Source organism: Perca fluviatilis, chromosome 21 (assembly GCF_010015445.1).
Source record: "Perca fluviatilis chromosome 21, GENO_Pfluv_1.0, whole genome shotgun sequence".
Taxonomy (NCBI): domain Eukaryota; kingdom Metazoa; phylum Chordata; class Actinopteri; order Perciformes; family Percidae; genus Perca; species Perca fluviatilis.
The window spans coordinates 5,305,076-5,329,442 of NC_053132.1; the positions used below are offsets into that span (position 1 = coordinate 5,305,076).

Below are 24,367 nucleotides of genomic sequence, written 5' to 3' on the forward strand. Positions count from 1 at the left end.
GTATTAGGGGACCACTAAGGTCTATATAAAAGATACTTCAGATACAGTATTAGGGGACCACTAAGGTCTATATAAAAGAGACTTCAGATACAGTATTAGGGGACCACTAAGGTCTATATAAAAGAGACTTCAGATACAGTATTAGGGGACCACTAAGGTCTATATAAAAGAGACTTCAGATACAGTATTAGAGGACCACTAAGGTCTATATAAAAGAGACTTCAGATACAGTATTAGGGGACCACTAAGGCCTATATAAAAGAGACTTCAGATACAGTATTAGGGGACCACTAAGGTCTATATAAAAGAGACTTCAGATACAGTATTAGGGGACCACTAAGGTCTATATAAAAGAGTCTTCAGATACAGTATTAGGGGACCACTAAGGTCTATATAAAAGAGACTTCAGATACAGTATTAGGGGACCACTAAGGCCTATATAAAAGAGTCTTCAGATACAGTATTAGGGGACCACTAAGGTCTATATAAAAGAGACTTCAGGTACAGTATTAGGGGACCACTAAGGTCTATATAAAAGAGACTTCAGATACAGTATTAGGGGACCACTAAGGTCTATATAAAAGAGACTTCAGATACAGTATTAGGGGACCACTAAGGTCTATATAAAAGCATTCAATGTCATGGGACCTTTAAATGATTCCTCTCCCTATTTTCAAATTATGTGGGTGAAGAAATGTTTATTGATGACATTAAAAGCTCATTTCAAAATGGAGCTTTGCAACAGTGATGATCTGGGTCTGTAATAAATCAAACGTGAATTGCTCTTACAGCTCCTATTTATCTGGAAAACAACTAGGGAACACATTCTCCCCCCGCCACCTGTGAGGTTGTAACTAAACAGGAAGTGTAATTTACTGGGAAATTAGACAGGTTTGGATTGGTTAAGTGTCCATAGCCCCACAGCGGGTGGGCGTGCAAATCATTTTACAATACAAGCAAAATGTGGTGGTAATACATACAAGACACTGTTAAACAATGTGATTGCATGATTGACGATGTGATTAAGTAAAATAATCTTCCATATTCAATTGTGTACATTTTTTGTTGAATACAAACAAGTAGCTTGTCAGTGTTTAAAGCATAATGCAAAATGATTATTGGTACATTTTCATTAAGAGATTTAATCTATTCATTTTGGCATCATCTTCTTGTTTTCATATTTAGCTTTATTGTTCGCATCTACACATGAAGACTAGACGTATAATATAGACGTTTGCTTTTTGCTGCATTATCTTATCTAATATATTTCTTCACAAACTACAAAACCTCATCATGAGTTCTACCTTGCAGCAGAGAGTGCAGTTAAACAGCTACATCATGCTCTCGGAGTGGTTTCAGTCAATAGGGGCGTCAGAATAAGTTGCTTGGTAAATACGAGCCCTGATGATGTTGTACATGTAGGTTCACTTTACACAGAAAAAGTGAGAAATGTCCAGGCAACTAGTCAGTTAAAAATATCCTTACAGTGCAGTTCACAGCAATCCATAGATGCAGATTCAAGATTGACAGGAAAGACTCTAAATTGTCCCCTTAAGTGCGTTTTAAGTTGCACTTGATAGCTTATTGACGGACTGAGCATGGACTGATTATCTTTTGGCATCAATCCCAAAATGTCAGCGGGAAAGGCAAAACAAAGCGGAGCAGAACGGAGAGTGTAAGTGAGAGCCCTGTGTTGGAGGACACCCGCCGAGAATAATAGATACAGCACAGAGGCACAAAGGACGACAACACTGTAATTGCTCATGACGCACAAAGCCATCTCCTGGAGACGATGCAAATTGAAAAAACAATATTTCCACATAACCCTTGGGCCTCTTACAACAGCACCCTGTGGACAGCCTCGCAGTAGACTAATGACTCTAGTGCCATCATCTTCCATCTTGTATCCAAGCAACAGCATCGCATCGACACCATCCTTTAACTTAAGACAGACAGACAGACATTTCATTCCACCTCCAAGACCCCCCGAAGTCAGAAGAAGTCTATTACAGGTACGCTCCCGAAATGTTCGTCCCATGGTGCAGCTCCAAACTAGGGGTTGATGCATAGTTTGTAGAAGAGCTGAGCCGGAAGGCAAAACTCTCGATCTACCAGCCAATTTTCTAACCTATAGTGAGCCGAAATAGGTTTTCTCAGCGGGTGGCTGGCGTCTCATGTAGAGATAGGGTGAGAAGCTCAGTCATCCGTGACAAACTCACAGTGGAGCCGCTGCTCATTTGCTTTGAAAGGAGCCAGTTCAGGAGGTTCTGGGCGACTCCCCACGGATATGTTCCGGGCACATCCAGCAGGGGGGAAGGCCCAGGACTAGGTGTAAAGATTAGATCTCCACCCTGGCCTGGAAAGACCTCAGGATCCCCCAGTCAGAGCTGGTTAGTGTGGCTAGGGAAAGGGATGTTTGGGGTCCCCTGCTGGAGAATGAAGATGGATGGATGGATGACCTGAAATAATTTTTCCCAAAGATGGTTTCTGTCATTTTTGCTAGTTCTTATCATGCTGATGTTTGTTCAAGTGTTAATTTTTCTGATCAGTTTGGTTTTTATTAGTTATTTGATGCTATAAAAAGGGGATGAAACATCATGATTGACAGCTGGGAGTGACTTGCGATTGGTCCGACGGAGGTATGGGCGGGACTTTAATACCGCGGCTCCACCGGTCGATCACTACTGCGCAGCCTCTGGCTCCAAAATTACAAAACGGCAGCGCCCGTATCCGGGAGATTTTGCTTCACTTTTGTACAGCGAAAGGAAGTGGAGACATGTCGTTCATCTTTTTTTTTTACAGTGTATGTTCCAAACTTGCTTTCCCCCCCCCCGCTGAGGAAAATCTGCCAATCAATCTCATCGCTAACCACAGTCTGTCCTCCGGGCTGGGATGGACTTCAGTCATCCTGGTCATGCTTTTGTGGGCTGCAATCAGGGAATAATCTTGCTTCTGCTGGCTGGCTGGGGTTCAATAAACTCACGCACACGCACACACACACACACACACACACACACACACACACACACACACACACACACACACACACACACACACGTCCTAGTCATTCACCTTGCAATGTACCTCACACACATAAAACTCAAGGTAAGCCTGGTGGTTCGATAAAGCTGTAAAACGCTAGGAAGGTTTCAGAGCCGAGCACAAGCTAAAGACGACCGACCTCATGGTAGAGACCAACAGTTGACCTCCAAAACATTAGTGGGCAGCTGTGAATCACGCAAATAGACAGGCAGAAAAGCAATCTCACACACACGAGCGTGAACACAAAAGGCCCCCCAGGGTGTTGGATTGACGGCAACAAAAAACGTTTCAAAAAGTGCCCTGCTGGCGACAACACTCGCTTTGTCTCAGCTGCTTAACATGCAAATTCATATTGTGCATGTGTCTGTTTCTCTGTAATGCAATTTATCTAGTCTATAATTTATTTTATTCTATAAAAGCATTCTCTAACACTTCAAATTACCGCTTTCTCATTTCCATAATCTCACTTTAATTAGACGGCAACAAAATGCAAGGTCTTGTGCAGAAAACACTAACGCTGCAAAACTGAATGACATCAGGCACTCTGTCTATCTACTGCCAATGGTTTATTCTGCTCCAGCTGTGACCAAATGCATAGAATATTAGTAATCATGCTAATCAGGCTGATGCCACATTTCATTTGCCAGCAGCTGAATGACGACTAAAGATAAAATCCTATTGTGGCTCCTCAACAATAATGTAGCTACTTTAGAGGTGGGAAGTAACAGGCTCTGAGATGGAGGAGGAGGATAAAAAAGCACTTCTTAAAGTCATTTAACAGCTCTTACTTTTCACAACATTGCTGCTACCTCCTGCAGTAGGGTTGGGCAATTGGCTGAATATATCGTCTGAGTACATCGACGCTTGTTTTTTGGGGACAATTTTTGTCATTTTATTTTGCTATTTTAAAAGGTCTGCCTCTGAAGAACGGATGAGAGCCGCTGCTCAGCAGGGAGAGACAGCGGGGAGAGACACAATATTTTCACATGTACCTCAGTAAATTGCCGATTGGTGGAACAGCGGAAAGATCGTGGAACCAAGACTGTTTTGGTGATTTCATTTGATATCTGTTGAGTTTGAATGAAGTGTTTTACGATGATCAGCGAGGTAAAATCGCTGATTCTGTCAATGGAGTCTGTTGGCGTTGAGCAGAGCAAATAACGGCTGTTTCTTTTCACATATAACTCGGTGAATTAAGGGTTTATTTCAACCGCACCAGAGTTGCTGATTGTTGGAACAATGGAAAGACTAGCCAAGATGGTTTTGGTGAGTTATATGTAGTTGTTGCTGTCGAGTTTGAGTGAAGTGTTTTGATGAGTTTAACGAGGCGATAAAGCTCGTCTTGGTTCAGTTAAAAAGAGAAACTGGAATTCAGAAGGTTGCATTTTCCCGTTTAATATGTAAAACAGGAGTAAGACTATTTCCTTTCTTGACATTTTGTGAGCTTTTTTTGTTTATTTATTAAACTAAAAGAAGCTAAGAGCGATTGTAGACCGTAGCGAACTTGGTGCGCAAATATATTGGCAATCGCCGGTGTGAAAGTTTAAACATATCGCCCAACCCTAACCTGTAGCCACTAGTGCTAGCACCTTGTACTGCACTGCCATTGCTGTGTACTGTATGTGTGTAAAAAGCACTAAGTGCAGTCCATTTTCAATTTACCAACACTTTCACAATCAAACTCAGACCTCAGATGAACTGGACCACAGTCCATCATCTCTGAATGTTTGCGGTTTTACAGTCAGCCGGCAAGCGGCCGAGTCAGCATCGCTGATGTGAAGGACTGGCGCTGGTCCAGCAAGTGCTGGAGTGAGTAAGGTCACATGACTCACGCTGAGAAAATGGATGAGACTTACTTAAGCTTGGATGCATTATGTAATGCAAACTAGTGTTTGTAAACACACCGGAATAATATCAGCGACATTTGGGAGATGGATACTGGCGTAGGGGTGAATAAATAATTTCCAAGGGGAATTACAAAGTGTGTTATTCGTGGGATGATATGGTTGGCTGCTATCTGCCACTGCCAGAGAGAGAAAAGTGTTTGTCTCGCCTTCTAATCTATGAGTCATGAGCCAGCTGCACAGAGAATGAATTGGTAATGAAGGAAAAGGTGACTGTGACTGAAGCAAGATCATTTTTCTCCGCATCAGTTTACATTTCGGCACCACAATAAATTCAAGTGAAAAGTCTTGAATACTGTAAAAACAATGTCAGTCATTCTCTCTTCTTAGGAGCTGTGAATGGACTTTCCTACATCACTGAAAAATCTTAAAATTCTTAAATTTAGGGGACCTCATTGATACAGAAAAACTAATTTGCACCCACACAAGGATGAGGGAATGAAATGACACACAAACACTTGCCCGCAGGTCTCCGTTAGCCAGGTGTGGGTGTTGGTGTCCGGGGTAGGTGCCGTAGATGGGCTCTTTGCAGTAAATCTTAATTACGCAGCGGTCCTGGATGTCCCGCGGGTCCTCCAGCTCATAGAAGACATTACGGGTCTCATCTTTGATCAGCAGAGCTGTGTTGGGAGACCTGAACATCGATAGTCATCAAAAGAAAGAAAAAGAAAAAAAATCAAACGCTGAAAAACAGTCCATGCAAAGACAATTTCGGCACCGAGGTCCCCACTAATAGTCAGTGATGTACATTCATTTACAGACGACGAGGGGAGTTGGAAGGCCTGCAAACTGCATGAAGCGCCCGTAATAAGAGAATCAACTGGATGCAGAAGTGTAATATTCAGTAAGTCTGGAGTTAAGAGAGTCCTGCAGGCAATAACAATGTGAAGGTATATGTATCGCTGAGCAGTTTCAGAGCAGATTATACAGATAAATATATAATTAACACCTTGATGAAAATACCTGATATTTTTACCCAATTGTTGGGAAAATGGGAAAGCTGTGGGGCCTGTGTACAAACACGTTGAGGAATACCACATCTGTAACATCAGGTCTGAGACTCAAACTGAAATTCATCTTTAGTGAAAATTGATGGGGTTTATTTTGACTTGTGTACTCATTTGTCCAACATGGTAACCTAACCATTGTAAAAAACAAGAAATTCTAATTGAATCTTTATTGTATTTTTTTTGCAGTGATAGATACAGTGATATCATCGCGAACGTTTTTAGCGTTTTTAGCAGTAGCTTATCGCATCTGTGATTTGACGATAACGTACAAGAGCTGAGGTCACCACATCTCGACCCCTTTATGGGTAGGGTTGGGTACCGAGATCTGGTGCTAAAACACCACCGGTGCCTTAACGTCCGGTATCTACCGCACCGAATATCAGCGCGGATTTTGGTGCCTAATTTATTTCGGTGCCACTGAAATGTCTGCTCTGCTCTCTGATGCTCCAAAACGGACGTTAGAGGCAACAGAAGCATCGCTGCATGTGAGGCTAGTTAACATCACACTTGGCAGCAGGTAACGTTAGCCTACCGTTAGCTAGCAGCTGGATTAAACACGGTGAAAATGCTGACAGCCAAACGGTGTAAAGTGTGACTGTATTTCACTGGAGAGGATTTCAACAGTCTGCAGCCAGACGTGTTTAGGAAAAACAAAACAGACGCACTTCACTTGAAACTCGCCTCACCAGCCTTGTGGTGCATTCAAAGTTATTGTAAAATACCCTTTTCCCCATCTTGTGGTTGTTGTTATCATTTTCCATCAATTTACTTGTGAAATAAGTTATTACATTTTTAATAAATCATTTAATTTTGACCATATGGCTTTAGCAATAAATAAGCCGTTCTTAAATGTTGCCGACTGTCGTTTTGTGCTCCTTTTAAAATATATATTAAATATTTAAAAAAAATCTTTTTAAAAGTATTGTTTTAGCACCACGCTTCTTCTTTGTTTGTTTCATCCTTTCCTGCTTTCATTCTCCATCTGTTTACAAAACTTGTGTGTCTGAGGAAGTTCACCTTGTGATTGATTTGATAAAACTTCTTCAAAACTGCCTCAACGTTTTTAAAAACATCGAGGACAGCCCAATAACTGGTGTACATACATATATTTTCACACACATGCTTTAGATTAGAGTGTGGTTTTAATGTAATCCAGGCGTACCTGAGCATGGCCATGGTGAGCCTCTGGGGGAACATGTGCACGATGAGGGCCCTCAGAGTCTCCAGGCTGGTCAGCTCGTGGGTCAGGTGCACCCTACGAGTCTCATCCCCAAGCTGGAGGAACAAGATCCCTGCATTTATGGATGGGGAGGAGCAATGAGGGAGATCCACGATGGTTGAAGGGGGTGGGGTTTAGAGTCAGGGATGGAAATAGAGAGTGGAGGCACAATTTTCACCTCAAAATATTCAGGGTTTTTTGGTGTCCACTGAGAGTGTAAAGAGGCAAATACCCATGTCATCTTGAACACGCCCTCCTTACATATCACACACACACACACACACACACACACATACACACACACACACATACACACACCTCTGTCAGACCGCTGCTCTAGCCTCGTTCTGACTTTCCCCTGACTGGCTAAATACACGTGGCGGTCATTTAGAATTCACAGAACCATATATACATACAAACTTCTGTTTAAATGTCTACACTTGATACTTAATGGCTACCGTTTCACTCATTACTACTGCTACTTTTGTAATTTAGGAGCGTGAAGTATACGATTTTTCACACACTTTGATTTTATCCGATAGGAAAAGGCCAATAACTACCATTGCAACAAACTCTCAATAAATAGTACAAAAAAGGTGACTGTATATATGATGGTGACTGTATATATGATTTACTGACTCTATGAAGTGAATTTACTGTTAAGTTACTTTAAAGATGCTATTTCCAGCCTCACATGTGACCTGTATCCCGTACGGTGTCAATAAAGTGAAAAAAGAGGTGCTGGGACTGATCTAAACGTTGATGCATTAGCATCAAGAATGAAATACAGACCTCTTTCTTGTAACTTCTGCTAAGCAACATTATTCTTAAAGTAGCTTGGGGCATTAATTCTCTTCTGGGCCATCATCGTATCACACCCAAACAAATGAAGTCCCATGAAACGACACATAATTATCATCCTCATATGCAGCTGGAAGCTGCAATGTCTGTCAAGTAATATCAAGTGTAGAAAGAGAAAATTAACTGTTAAAAGCTGCTTAAAAACCTTTTCCATTAAAAAAACAAGTTATTTTCAAGCTTTTGTATGGTTACATGATGCATTCAGCTATAGATTCCTTTAACCTGACATTAAAATGAACATATTATTACCAATGCTTCTATATTTTACTGGTGATTTGAGAACGGTTATAGATAAATGTGAAATTCTAAACATATGTTCTTTCAGTCGTTGGTTGCAATTTTTCTCACCTTTTCTAACCCCTGCAAATGCATCACCCTCCTCCTCACATGCGAGACAGATACTTTTTAAGAAGCAGATGATTTCGCTTCTTGCCAAGCCGTTTAATCAAAGATGACAGGTAGCTTGGCGAGATCATTTGGAAGCATTAGACAGCTCTGTTTGTATTCAGCGTTCCTGTATAGACTTAAGTCTGACTTTGAATTGACACTCAAAGGACTCCAGATTCAGAAGATTAACACTTGATGCCTTTAGTCAACTTAAATAAGTCACAACTAATGAGTCTTGTCCGCAAACATCCAACAAGATTAACAGTTTACATTCTTGGACATGTCCAGTGTGTGATTGGCTCTGTGCTTGTCAATCCAAGCGATGTTGTCAATAAACTGGACATATCTACATTCATCAAGGCTGACACAAGGGAGTAGAAACTAGGATGCAGGATGTTATCAGTGAAGTATTCGCCTTTTTGTTTCACCGAGTCATAGTGTATAAAGAATCGCAGGAAAACAACAACCTTGGCCTTGTCTGGAGGTGATCTAACTGCAAACCTGACTGTGACGGAAACAGAGACGATCGCTGGAAACGGCGAGTAGATCAGAGCGACTCGGGAAGTGGTGTCAAACGCTGGCACCACTTCCTCTGCTGTCGTCATGCTAGTCGATAGCAAAATCTAAAATGTGAAACGGGGGGGCTTTCTTGGGGTGTAAATCTTCACTGGTCTCATGATTATATTCAATTACACAGCAGACAACAGGCCAAAACAAAGTTACATCAGTAGGCAATAATCGATTATGGGGTGTCACCGCATTGATGCAGAATCGTCCACATCCGCATCGCGATGCATCGATGCAATTATTAAATTCACCGCCCCTACTGCTTTCACACCTGAGTTTCTGTTTTGTCCGTTATGACTGAGCCCCGTAGCATTTAGTTGGATAGTCCGGTTGGGGTAGTATGAAAGCTCATTCAACAATTCATCGTTAGGTAGCTTGGAGCATTAATTCTCTTCTGGGCCATCAAGTCATCGTATCACACCCGAACAAATAAAGTCCCATGAAACGACACATAATTATCATCCTCATATGCAGCTGGAAGCTGCAATGTGAGCACAGAGAAGCTTCTCACCAGTGTGTGTGTCAAGTAATATTAAGTGTAGAAAGAGAACAGTGGTGCTGGATGACAAGTCAGAGGATCAGTAGGATTCTTCCTCTGGGGACCACGAATGTCTGCACAAAATGTCAATGGCAATGCGTTCAATAGTTGTTGAGATATTTCAGTCTTGACCAAAGTGTTGGACTGACCTACATTTCCAAAGAGCCTCGCCGCTAGCATTTTCAAAAACAAAAAAAATATTTAAGAAAAAAGAAGGAACCAATAGCATGTAACAAAATAAATAGTCAAACGGTCAACTCAGAGCTGATTAACTTTTTATTGCCTGAGTAAGGAATAATCAAGGAAAAAACCTAATTTCTACACGATGGCACGATTTTACTGTTCTGCTGTAGCAAGTCTCTAATGATATTATATAGAGACCAAACTAAAAACTATGCTAAGCTAACTCTTGTATTTGCTGTGTACAGTGTAGCACACAGAGTGTAGGTGTTTTCTTAAAGACAGATGTCTGACCTGGCGCCCGCAGCTTTGCCTGGCTGGAGGTGCGGGCCAGCGGCAGGCTCTGGCGAAGCCGGTTCATCCGGTTAAAGCCGATGGGGATATCAGGCTCCGACATGGTCTCCAGATTTTCAGCTGACGCAAAGGAAACCCTGCTGGCCTGGTCAGCAAGAGCTGGCTGTGTCGGGCTGAGTCGTGTCACACGTGGTGTGCGAGTCTGCAAGACACAAGATAAGAAGTTAAAAGAGGAGGAGAGAAGAAAAAAAAACAGGTAGAGTGCAAAGATAAAGACAGATGATGCTGAGGCATCTATTCCTGCTGTGATGGCAACGCAGTAATCAATGAGTTGACAGCAAAAAAAATGTAGAACACAAACAAAATGGCCTCGGGAAATCAATGCAAAGAAACAAAAGAGCGACTGACAAAGAAAGCTTTTAGCACACAGGCACAGACAAAATAAACAAAGCAGCATTTACATCTTCCTCTACCAAGAGCCTCGACAAAAAAGAAGCTGAAGATAAATTAAGAGTGCTTCAGACAGCGCAGCAGCCAGGTTAAACACACTAACTGAGTCAAAATACGGCCCAGCCTGCCCTCGGAATATATATATATATATATATATATATATATATATATATATATATATATATATATATATATATATTTTTTTTTTTATTAATTATTGCATTAATAATGAGGGATAAAAAACTATTGAACAATGCTTCAAATCCATTTTCAAAAGAGCAGAGTGGAGTAGAAACGAGGATGAAAAACTGGGCAGGGAGCAGCAAAAAAAAAAAGATAAAATAAATGGATGTTATTCTGCAGCTACGAAAGAGTGCCGTAACCCCGAGCCGACGCGACAGCAACTGCTCCGTAAAGAACGCGAGCGTTGTAATGCTAATGACTGCAACGACGCCTCTATCTATAATGCAGATTACCACCGATGTTTCACCGGTCCCAATCTGAACCAGCGTGGAGCCCAGATTGTGAAGGACCTCTCATTACAGCACTACCAGGAGCTGCTGCAGCAGGTTGGCTTTTAATGAATCCTCACTGACAGACATTTTCCAGCCCAAAGAATACATTAATGAGCTCCCCCAGTGCTATGTGAAGCCCGCTCCTATTGCTTTATGCATCTGTGGTCTTTGCACAAGCGCTACCACTGTACGGGCGCTGTTGGATTTCTTAAGGCCACAACAAGCTGAGAGCACGCAAGCGTGGCGCTCAGCCACGCATGTGTGCGCAAACACTAACAAATCGTGTCCAAAGACAAGGGAAAAAATGCACACATATAATCTTTTGCACCAAATTATCTCTTGGGGGGCTTTGCTCCTTCTACATTTGGAGAGTCCATCAAATGCTAAAATCATACACACATCTCCTAACGCTGAGAACAGACTGACAGATTACGTGTGCTGCCTCTCATATGTTTGGAGATTTATAGTCTTGGAGTGCGCTCGTCAGCCAGACGCTGCTCACCTTCTGCCTGCAACTGCAAGAGAACACACAAGCTACTGGGGAGGAAAAGAGGGCCGCTAACGGGAATTATAAAGTTTGTGTTTAGTGAAGTGTGAATAAAGAGAGCGCAGATAGAGGTTGGAAAAAAAAGAGCGTGCCGGAGCTTATATGCACAGGAGAAATGAAACAAGGTGAGGGAAGAGAATAAACAGAACAGAGTAAAGGAGGAGAAACTCAAAGACGGATGATGCGATACATTCTCTAACTTTTCCCTAACTAGTTTCGATTTGCTGCAGAGGAACTTTTCTTCAGGTGGAAAGAAAGAAAGCCTTGCCAACCCGGTGTTTTATTTTCCACAGTAAGAGTCAATAAAGCTTCTCACCGGATGTCTCGGTGGACCTCCTCCCCCTCACACTCCTCTGGCAACCATCCATGAGAGGCAAGTTGTCATATTTAAGTGGCTTCGGCTGCAGTGATAAGTCATTACAGGAAATGGTTGATATTAATCACCACAATCACACTTGCTCAATGATTTAATTCATAAGTTTTCATGGAAACTGGTGTGAATATGTGATGCATTTTTCGTGACTGAAATGTAAATGACATTGATTTTTTCGTAACGGCACGCTCAAGAGAGCGAGACAAACGAGAAAAGGTCAGCGACGTTTGATAACGCTAAATCAAATATGGAAATAAAATGAATTAAGTTTCAGAGAAAAAGCGTTCTTGGCAATGTTGGAATTGTGTTAAGTACTGTTTTCACAGTTCAGGATTAAAGGATTAATTAACAGATGAATGCAGAAATCTTGTTGTCTCCGTTCCTCATGGTTTGTTTGAGTTATGAAAAATGATTTCTGATGCACAAAACGTAGCATCACGCACAAAACAATTGCCTGCAAGTCCGAGGATATTTGAATCAAACTAAAGGGAAATGTGTGAATTCAAACTTGAATGTTTTCAAAGAGACAGCTCTAATGTCTTAAAAACTGGATACCTTTATCACCTTCCATCTGTAGCGTCAACATATAACGCTCTCAAACTCAGATGCAGTCAGCAATGTGTAACACTGCTGTAAAGTAATGCCGACCTTAACACCAAACGACCTTTCAAGGGACTCCACCGTCGCAGACTAATTTCCAATATCAGAATGAAATCCTGAAAGTCTTGCTAGAGTTGGGTGCGTCATCTCAATCGTTTGGTGTAAGGTGGTCATAAAACTCAGTGCCGGTCAGACTTTATCCCATCCGGACGTTCCGTAAGTTTTAAGTCTTGGTAACGAAGTTAAATCATGTGAACATCGTCAACAACCAATGGGTGCGCTCCCTCCAGCACCAAACGGGAAGCAGCAAACGGCTAGAGCATAGACAGTATATAATGGACCAACAGACCCCATTGCTCTGGACGGAGACCAGTGAAGGATATTAGAAGCACTTTTCTCTTGATCTCTTGCTTTACTGCGCAGCCTCCAACTGAGAGAGACAACGTAAATGTGACGTGAGCAACCTGTCTGAAAGTGTGAAGTCTTCTGGTAGCTGTGCCAAGAGAAATCTCAATCATTCCCAATCTTACAGAGACGGAGAGCGTAGGTATATGTAAGGAGATAACATAGACACAGGCTAATTACTGATCACTAACATGCTAGTTAACATTAGTAATTAAACCTAAACAGATAATGTAAGTCGAAACTGCCTGCGAGCTTCTCCTGTACTATACGGTAATTCCTCTACTATGTGGCACAATCGTTAGCCTATTTTTATAAAAGCGTCTGCTACGGAGCCATAACGTGAGGTACAAGGTAATGGATCCTTTTATACATTGTCGTGTTTCTTTAGAACTAAACAACGGACAAATAGAGTCTTTAAACGCTTCAGATGTAAAGTTATTCACTGTCAAAGTGGCGCCAAAATGAATGCTAGTCAGTGGAATGCTAACGGGAGGTGATGGCCAGGTAGCAACAAAATGGCGCCATAGGAGGTTCAAGTTCTGAAGCGAAGCTTACCCCCTTGGGCTAGAGCCTGTGTTGCTTACGGTTGCTATGGCACTGCGTTAAGCTAATCACTAAAGATGAAAAGATGCCGATTTTCAACCCTTTTTAAGTGCGTCATCCAACGGGGGAGTTTTACTGGCGGATAAACACAGACTAGCTAGCGATAGCTAGCTAGCTTGGTTACATTTTTCAAAAAAAGATCTAGTTGTAGTTTTGCAATTTGTGACGATGCAAGATCCCCAGTCTTTACATATTATGACATGGCCGCGGGAACTAGGGGTGCGGAGGGTGCTGCAGCATCCCCTAGCGAAAGGACAAACTACTACGACCAAAAAATTTGGTAAGTAAGAGTTAAACACATAATTTGATTAGAATGAATCTGCCGATTTTGCCAAGAGCGAGACGCGCCGTCCGCCTCTGACGCTCATTCATGAGTGAAGATAGTTGTGGAAACTTTCCCAGCTGGTCAACAGTAGGCTACAGAAGTTAGCTAGCCATGGCACAAAAGCGCATTTTGGATTTCTTTATGAATCAACCGCAGGCTAAAAAGCCTAAAAGACCGGAGGCAGAAAACTCAGCAACTGTAACCGAAAGAAGAAGCAGCAGCACCTCTACACCCGTCACTCCCAGAGCGACTCTGCTAGCAACAGACGACGAGGGAGCTAATCTTATAAGCCAAGCTAGCAGCACCAGGGCAGCCGCAGACTGGCTTTGAGTTTTGTGGCTCCGTTTTTGAGCTTGTAGAAGGCATATTCTGTACCATTGTCGTAGCTTTGTGCCTATATCCTGCGTTACCCGTGCCTAGATTGTTCTTTATTCTTGTGTTTTTTCGCTTATGGAGCGTGTACCTGTGTTCCAGTTTTATTACCGAAGCTTTAGTGCTGCTGCCTTTGTTTTAATAAATAGAGATATTTTGTCTTCATCTTGACAGTATGGGTATGAAAGAAATTTAACTTGGTTGAATAGCAGTAACGGTCTATTATTTTCCGGTGTTTCAGGATCAGTAGCCTATGGCAGGCTAATTATTGTCTTGGATAGGCTAATTGAATCTCTATACAGTTCAATAAATTGTGATGGATGCAGTTTGGTGTGTGGTGGTTGACTGTGGCTGAAAACTTCACTCTGGAAAATTTGTCAGCACCCCCAATTCAAAATATGTTCCCGTGGCTCTTTAATCTTAGATGTGAGATGGTTGTTTTCAGATATGAGATGGTGTCAGACTTTATTCTTTTTAAAGTCTGTTTAAAGTCTTCTAGAGTATAGTAGGCATAAGTTGACTGTCTAGAAGACCAAAGTAACAAACATGCATGGAGCTGTGTTTGACTTTAATATCTCCAGGGTGTGTAAAAAGCCCACTCATAGAGCCATCAGGCCACATAACAGACAGCACTAACGTCTCTGACGTTTGAACCAGCTGCTACACAATGTGCATAAAACATCCGTCTCTTCTGAAATATGAAGCACAGTCAGAGAAATGTCTATTTATATTGACTTGCATGAGGGACTCCATGAAATTCATGAGGGAAGAACAGGTCGTGCATGAGTCCTGGTTTTTCTACAGCTTGAAACGTAAATGTAATCACTGAAGGAAGAAAACGAAAAGAGGATAAGAATTTCACTTGTTCCAGCTGTCTATCCGACCGGGATCCATTCAAGGACAGAATTGTCAAGTTTCCATTAAAGAGCTTTTATGGAGAAAACGTTCGAGTCCATTGGTTATATTCTGCCAAACATCTTTTTCTGTGCTTTAATGCATAGAAGCTGGTTTGTCAGGAGCTTCTACTAGGGATCGACCGATACTGGTTTTTCAGGGACGATACCGATTATTATTAGTTAGCGAAATCAATAAGCGATGTTTGACACCAATATGCATTTACAGTGAAAATGAAAATCTTTAAGTCAAAATTAACATTTTGGAATTACAAACTCCAACACAAAAGTTTGTTTAAATAATTTAAGCAATTATTTAATAAACCTGAAACTAATACACAGTTAAAAAAACAAACAGAAAATAGCTTCCTGAAGTTTTAACATGTTGCAGACACAGAGCTGTAGTGGAGACAAAGTAGCGCACTTTTTAATTAATTAACTATTGGTTAACGGTAAAATAAAACACTGATACAGATAATCTGTGTGCTTTTATGCTTTTTTTAAATACATTTGATTACACGAGCAGCCTCCCATCTCCCTAAATAAAAAATATAAAGTGTTTCCCAAAAGCCCAACATGACGTCCTCAAATGTCTGCTTTTGTCCACAACTCAAAGATATTCAGTTTACTGTCACAGAGAAGAGAAGAAACTAGAACAATAATCACATTTAACAAGCTGGAATCAGAGACATTTTCAAAAAATGAGTCAAAATAGTTGGAGATTAATTTAATAGTCGACAACTAATCGATTCATCTTTCGAGCTCTAGATGAGAAGTGGTGCCACCAGAGAGCAGACCAGTCTCAATCCACCTGGACGCCAACTCTGTGACATAATAATGGGCTTGCATGTCCATTTCGATCAATTGCAGACATTCATTTATAAGATATTCAGTTTAACTTGAAGAAACTAGAAAATATTCACATTTAAGATAAAAATGTCAAAACCGATTAATCGATTTTCAAAATAGTTGACAGGTAATTGATTCATCTTTGCAGCTCTACACCGAACCCAGATGGTGTTGTAACCGCCATATCCTTATTTCACGATGACTTAAAAAAGTTAAATATCCAGACATCATTTTCATTTTCAATTCATCACCACAGACTATAATAACTAATAATTTAATCAGAGACCAAGATGTTTTACTCTGGGAGTGTAATTTGATACAATAATTGAAATTAACATCAGCTCGCCTAACATCATGAGCTTTTACTCAACTACTCATTTTGCTTTCTGTTCCCTCCATAACAATTAAACAGCTGGCTGCATACCAGCCGGTAGCAGCACAAACACAGTGAGTGACTGCAGTATAATCCAGCCTGGCAGAGATGCTACAGTACTGGTGATAATCACAACAGCAACAACCTTCAGCCAACACGCTAACCACAATCATGTCTAATGTAGGAATGAGAAAAGCCTTGGTTGTAAGTCAATTATTGCTCTACTGTATCAGGTAAGTTTTATCAAAGAAAATGTTGCTCCAACATCGGCCAGGTGGCCCGCCAACCATTTTCTAATTCACAAAGAAATTAAACCAATCAACACTGGGAATCTCTTTTGTACTTTTAATGTAAGCTGCCAGAGTGCAATAGGTTGTTGTTTTTCATGCTGCCATAAGGGGTAAGGGGGGGGGGGGGTTGATGTGATTGTAATGGTTTAATCTTCATCACTAAAAATATGTTTATAAAAAAAAGGAGGCTCTGTGGGAGCACAAGCAACAATCAACACAAGAGTTCATCAGAGAAGTAATCCACAGAATCAATCGATAATAATCCTGAGTTTCAGCCTGAAACCACATGCAATGCCACAAAAAGCCAAACTGATATTATCAACACTATTATGTACTATGATGTACGTTATACAAAATATCCAGCCATTTATATGAAGAACCTCCCACTGAACCCATCAGAAAGCAGCAGCACATTGTTTTGAAGAGATGCTGGTCATTAAATACCATCTTCCATTCTGTACTGTTAACCCTTACCTCAACTTCCAGCATGTTGTTAGCAAGAAAATCGCTCATTGTTTACTCTATAGCCTCATTAGCTCTTCTCCTTGACACAGCAATATGTATTTATATGAATCTACAGCTCTTTCTACTGCTGTTAAACCTGTGAATCTTTAACTCATCCTTTGCTGAGTGTTATAACTCCACCTTTCGAGCAACGACTGGCTGGTCGGACCCAGAATTTCCCACCAGCTAACACAAGGGGTTTTGATTGATGAGGCAGCTGTGCAAAGCTGTAACATGCCCCCACCCCTCCGACACAGCTGCCACACCATCGAACTCAGAGATTTCATGGGCATTACCGCTGCGTACCGTGGCATTCCTTTCCAGTGAGACTGATAATTGAGAGAGAGCATCTGATTCCCTAACAGTCAACAGACTTGCAGTGTAAGATTCTGCATCACGTCGCGTGAATTGACATTCACAATGCAGCCATTACAGGCTGAGGAGAGTCGACAGAGCGCACGTCTTCACAGCAACAGCCTGAGGGAGGAGAGGCAGGTGAAGCAGCACACGCAACATGAGCACTATGTGCACAGTAGAGCTGCAAAGATTAATCAGTCAACTATTAGTTTTAATTAATCAGCAAATATGTTGATATTCAATTCAGGTTTGGTTTTTTTTAACTAAGAAATCTCTGATTCCAGCTTCTAAAATGTGGATATTTTCTAGTGTCTTCTCTCCTCTGTGACAGTAAACTGAATATATTTGGGTTGTGGACAAAACAAGACATTTAAGGTCGTCTTGGGCTTTGGGAAACCACTGATCCACATTTTTTAACATTTTCGGACATTTTAGAGACCAAACTACTAATCGATTCACCGAGAAAACAACAGAAAATAATCTTTGGTTGCAGCCCTGACCCACAGTCCTGATTCATTTCATGCAAAGCAACTAAAGCTGTCAAATAAATGTACTTGGGTAAAAAGTACAATATTTGAAGTAAAACTATAAAGTAGCATAAAATTCATCAAAAATCCAAGTAATACAGCGTAAATACAACAATCAATCCTGTTTGGTCTCTATATCCAGGGTTCAAGATTGTCTATATCACTTCAGATATTTCACTGAAAGATAATCGTCTACCATATGAAATCTAGTGGGAACTTTTCATCCTGTTATTGTTTTCCACCACCAGCTTTATTAATGTGCAGCCTTGCTTAGAAAACCTCACAGTCTTGGCAGATGGCAGGGAAGTGTCTGTCAATAAGCGATTCTGGCATCGTGCCTCAGCACAGTCGCTGCCAGTCGGGGAACACTGCAGCCGTCCGACTCCTAAGCCTTTTAACGGTGGAAAACGCTCCCGCTATTCTCCGAGTCAGATTGGGGAATAGCGATTTTCCACCGAGCATCGTATCAACAGCCAAACAGCACAAGGGCAACAAAAGGCGGTTGTCTGAATGGGTTAGAGTTGAGCTAGCTCACTGGGACATATAAGGCAAGGCTAGTCTGGGAAGCCTCTGTGTATAGAGAACGCTGCGGTCACATTCTGTATATATGCGAGACAGGAGACACACACACACACACACACACACACACACACACACACAAACAACTTGCAAAGCTTTCAGCCTGACTGAAGTGACACAAATCATTTAAAGTTGTGTTGTGGATGTTTGCAGACCAATCTATTTGTCATTGTACCATCTTGTTTAAGATCGCTCAGTAAAGAATCACATAATATTTTTTTTTCTTTCTACAGTGCAGTTTGGAAAGTCACTGAAAAGCCGTGATGCATGAAGCAAAAGGAGAACCAAACTTATTTTGAAAAAGATTCATCAGTTAGTTGATACCAACGATAATTAGAATGATTGTTTAATCCACAAACTCAGACTTTGCCTCCACGGTCGTGAAGACGTTGACACCTTGTGTCTGTCTCTGCAGTGATAGCGCTCCTAGTCTGGTGTAGGCAGGAATTATTGGTACCAACTGGTGATGTCTCAACTGTAATTTAAAGAAAAAGGCCAGAGATTCTGTATTCTTGTCATTGCTACAGTTATTCCGATCTATATCGGCAACGTTTCATCTCCGACATTGTTCAGGTGCGACCGGAAATTCTGCTGAATGTCCCTCTTTTCGGCCGGATGTCCTTCACCTTTCACTTTCTGTTGCGTTCTAACCTCCGGTGGATTTGTGAGGACTATGGTTAACTGCTCCTCAGATCTCTGCAGGGTAAATCCAGACAGCTAGCTAGACTATCTGTCCAATCTGAGTTTTCTGTTGCACGACTAAAACTACTTTTGAACGTACACACGTTCCACCAAAACAAGTTCCTTCCCGAGACTATTTTGCAGCGCCGTTGTTTCTCCGTCTCGGCGTTTAGCGCCGCCCAAGACAATTCTGATTTGTGTAAAGAAATGCCAATCAACCAGAGCACGTTTTTCTCCATTCTCGGAATGCTGTGAGGACTAGCCAGACCCTCCTCCGCAGCGCTGTGGAGGAAGGTCTTGTAATGCGAGTCTATTCGGATACCAGTATCAGAAAACCGCTGATGCTGCCTGAAATTTCTGGTACCACATAATACAGCCCAGAAAAAAAAAAAAAGGATTTGGTAATGTTTAAAAGCTAGAAAGGTTTAAAAGTAGCATGTCCTCGGGGCTCTGTCTATCCCCTCCCCATGCCCGCTGAGTCGCTGCATCAGAGCAGAGCAGAGAAAGGACTGCAATTTTACTTCATGTCTCATATTATCATACAGAATGTTTAAAACAAACATGACTAACGTTAGCAATGCGGTGACAATGCGCACCGAGCTCTGGCTTGTACATGGGAGGGGTAGAGTACGCACAGCGGGGCAAGGAGGCCTTTCATTGGTTCTTTCCAAACGGGCCGCGAGGCAGTGATTGGTGGGCGTTTTTACAGGATTACAGTAGCTACAGATGACGGATATTTTTCGCTGCTTTTTCAGAGCCCATAAGTTATTTTTTTTTCTGTCGGGGTGTAGAGACCATGACAGGACAGAATGATGAGAAGTTGGCCACATTATCTTTTAAGGCTATGGAATAAAACGTCAGGATGGTTTATTTTTCATTATTGTTGCTAATATGGTTTCAGGTCTCTTTTTCTAAATAATGGTGTCTTGTAAGTCTGTTTGGGCTGGGCAAAATATGTATGCATGACACAATAATAATCAACCAATCAGAATATTTACATATTTATATCACAAAAAGTGAGGTGAATTGGTAATATGTATGCTAATGAGGTAAAGTACTATAATGGTCTGGTATTGTAGAACGTACGGAGGATGAAGCTGTGATATTTCTTTTAAATTAACTATTTCCTTCTGCTTTGTCTCTATGGTTACTTTAACAAGCAGAAGAAAAATCGTCTCCGTAATAATTCCTGCAGAAATGGAGATGCCCGACAGCTTTTATGGGATCCCCTTTTCCCTGTGTAAGCCCCGAGCGTGGTACGTTTCCTCTGAATTCAACACTGAGGCAAATAGAGGAAACAAAAAGGCTGATTACTTTGTCCACTGCAGACAGAAAGACAAAAGCACAAGAGACGCAAAAATGAAGCATTCATATTTGTATAAGTGAGGCTGGATGCAATGAAAAGGAGAGAATTATACAGCGCTCTGCTCCATTGTGTTTCTGACAGTGTCAGTGGCAGCAGCAGCGGTCGCAGGCTGGCGTTTGAATCCACGTTCACCCTCATGGACACGCTGAGGATCCCCTCCGCCTGTTGGGTTTGAAGATGTGGGGGAACACGTGACAGCGGGTGTATAATATATGAAACACATACAAGTCCATGTATGCACGGGCACGTATGCGTGCATGTATCTAACGTTACATAATCGATCGTTAATGTATGGCGTGTGTTTTTACAGTGGGAGTTTCTCACAGGCGTGCATGTGCAATTAGTGAGCTGGCAAACCAATGAAACATCAAAGGGGACCCAAAGTGGGGGACTATTACACACACACACACACACACACACACACACACACACACACACACACACACACACACACACACACAGAGCAGTACACTGCTGCAGGGGTTTCTATTGCATCAGAAGAGGAGACACCCCCGGCTCCCTGAGAGGAAGGGGAGCGATAACCAATCCTGTACGAGCTGCCGAACAGCAACACATAACGGGAGATCGGGAGAGAAAAAAAAGCCAGCATGTGTGTTCGTCATGAGCTAAACAGACGAGGGACATGCACCGAGTGAGCCGCCGCTGCCGGACATGACGAAGAGGAACACACAGGACCGACAATCTGGGAAGATTATGCAAACGATATAATAACAGAAGAGGTTCTTCAGTCAGAATCTGGTCATATAATGCACATTGTAATGAAAAAGAATACGATCGGTGCTGTTGACACTGCTGTACTATTGTGATCCTGTTGTTGTGTCAGTGTTAAAAGATAAAGCTGCTGTTATTCTAGACAACATGTGTCGGTCAATGTCACAATACCTCCCGAGCCTCAAGCCCAAGAAATGCTACAATGATGTAGAGCTTTAAAAACAGGTTACAAATATATAGTTACAGCTGGTCACGTTACCAAATGTTACCCAAACAGGAGAAAATAGTGCAGTTGTTGGGGACTATTTTTTAGTTGAGGATAATTACACATTTTGCACATTATAAATGCCGATTGATCACTTTTGAAAACCTACTCATTTATAAAAGCTTTTTAAAACATAGAATTTTGTGTTTATTCATGTATTAGCATTGTTATTGGACTTTTTAGCTGGAAATATACCTGCTTTCAACTATGTGTTTGCGTGCGCATGATGGCTGCTTCCTGTATCCTGCCTCTATTTGGAGCATTGGTCTGCAAGATGAATACGCGCATGAACAGTGCGGGCAGTTATAAGAGAAAGATACCAGTCATTGTCACGACGTGCTTGACTTAGGGGCTGCCTACCATCTACGATGGCGCTGCTGTTGCTTTTTCTGCCGTGATCTTAAAGGTGCCCTGCCACACGTATTTCATTACTTTGTGGTAATGTCTGAAGTTCTACCATGGACTCTGTAACATTTTTTTGTGGGAAAAATGCCTTGGTTACCTTGTTTCAAGCCATTCTAGCGCGGTATAGAAAGCCTGCAGGAAGACTGCTCGATTTGTGCCAGTTGGCATTAATATTCAACGAGCTAAGCTGCTTGACTCTGATTGGCTAACAGCTAGCCAATGAGAGCCTTGCTATTGGCATCTTTTACTTCTTTCTTTTGTGGCAGGGCACCTTGAAAATTAATAATATACTGTAGTAACCTCCTCGAGTGTTGCCATGTTTGTTAACATCATGCAAATCCACATGATGTATACCAGGGGTGTCAAACTCATTTCAGTTCATGGGCCACATAACCCTAATTTGATCTCAAGTGGGTCAGACCAATAAACCACTCCAGAAAGATCAGAAACTTTATCTGCCACAGAGTTTCTTGTCAGCTTGATGTTGGCAAATGCAAGTTGCTTTTGCTACGACAGCGTTCTAAGTTCTCATTTTAGAAAAAATAAATAATGTTACGGTCACGGGATATAGGGGTAATATTCAGAGAAAAAAACTCAGAATTTCTAAGAGTAAAGTCGTAAATTTACAGAAAAAAACTTGGATATTCTCTGAGATTCAAGTGGTAAATTTGGAATTGGAATTAATTACCTCTCTGCCATTTTCACACTTTGCAAAGTCTGATTGGACCCTTTGGCGGGCCGTATATTTGACACCCCCGATCTATATGATCTGAGTTCTCTGGTGTGCCCTCTGGTGGACTCCTCCACCAACACGCACAGTAAATAGGAAAGTAGGTGAACAATTCTGTTCACAACGGAGCCGGTTGTCTACGCAAACGTGTGATTAAAAAGCATTTTCATTAAAAGTATTTCTCCGGCTTTACTCATACTTGATATCTTTCATTAGGGTGTTTTTTTTTTTAAATGCTTGTTTGCATCTGTGAGGTACTTTGTAACCTTGTTAAGAGAGGTGCTATGTATAAACTACAGTGTGTGTGTGTGTGTGTGGTTTTAGTGTTTTTATGGTATGTGTTAACAAGAAAACTACAGAATATCAGCCTTATAATATATTAAGAGTACATAATGTAAAACAGGTAACATTTAGGCTGCATTCAATTCTTAAGCAGCAGCTTTTCTATTGTTCCATTTCAGAAAATCCTTCAGTGGTGTTTATATACGCTGGATCAGCAATAGGTATGCAAAGAGCCTTTCAGAATATCAAGTAATTTTATGGTTAAGATGCTGTAAGCTGCTGTAAGTGCTTAGGTTAGCATATGCATAGGAGTACAATCTCCCGCAGGCTATATCCAAGGAAGGGGTCAGAAGGCTCTGCTCAATGAGCATAATGTATTCACGTAAGTCTGAGCTGGAACTAATAATGCATTAAAGCATTGTGTTGATCTTTACAGAGTCCTGCAGTAGTTTGTCAAGCTGAGAGGGAAACACTGACATTTGGATTTCAGCCTGTTTTATTTCGCCTTCCAAGACTGTTACAATGTTAACTTTGGACATATTTTTTCTAAATTACCTTCTCTAATGCCATCTAACCGCGTAGATCATTTTGATATTATTTTATACATTGTACTGTTTAGGACACTTTATCTCATTTTACTGCTTGTGTTGTATATAATTTGCTTACATTTTGATTTGCTATTACTTATTTACTTTAATTTGTGGCTATTTACTTATACACTTTAATTTGTGACTATTTACTTATTTACTTGTACTTGCACACTGCTGCTAAACAGATTTAGATTTTTCTAAGCACAATGACAAATCAAATCTATTCTATTATTTGCTCGGTTTTTTTTTATTTTCTTCCTCTACCCCAATATCCCCAAAATCACATTTTCAAAACACTGCAGCAGCAATTGTCTCAATTATTCAACCATTTCTGTGGGACTATTTCTACGGCAAAAAGTAGTTCCCACTAAATCTCAGAAGAATAGGCCGTATTGATCCAAACCTTTCTGCACTTTTCCTTTTTTTATAATTTGGTTGAACTGACCCTTATACACATAATCACAAGATCATGAGTTCATTATACTTTCAGCACGTGGAAGAACATGTTTGCTGTGTGATTGTTCTAAGTAACTTGTAAGATTTAATTCTCACTTTAAAAAGCTCCTTTCAATGACCGAGGCCACTTTTTTCCCCCAGTAGTTTTGGCTATACGATCATAAATTCACACTTCTGGTCCAAACATGCCTGGTGTCATTTCTCTCCATAATTTCTCTCTGCATTCTTATTTGCACATAATGGGAGTCAAGTTCCCCAGTTTGGAAACTTGAAACCAGACCAATAGGAGAGATAGC

The 24,367-nt window shown here is 41.2% G+C and overlaps 1 protein-coding gene across 1 annotated transcript in view; it reads right to left on the minus strand.

The window, feature by feature from the left end:
* The window catches only part of LOC120551489 (SRC kinase signaling inhibitor 1-like), a 157,551-nt gene that overhangs the window by 30,673 nt on the left and 102,511 nt on the right, over positions 1–24,367 (minus strand). Inside the window, 3 exon segments of the mRNA XM_039788955.1 lie at positions 5,409–5,580; positions 7,119–7,248; positions 10,003–10,204. Of these exon segments, the coding sequence (XP_039644889.1) occupies positions 5,409–5,580; positions 7,119–7,248; positions 10,003–10,204 (504 nt within the window).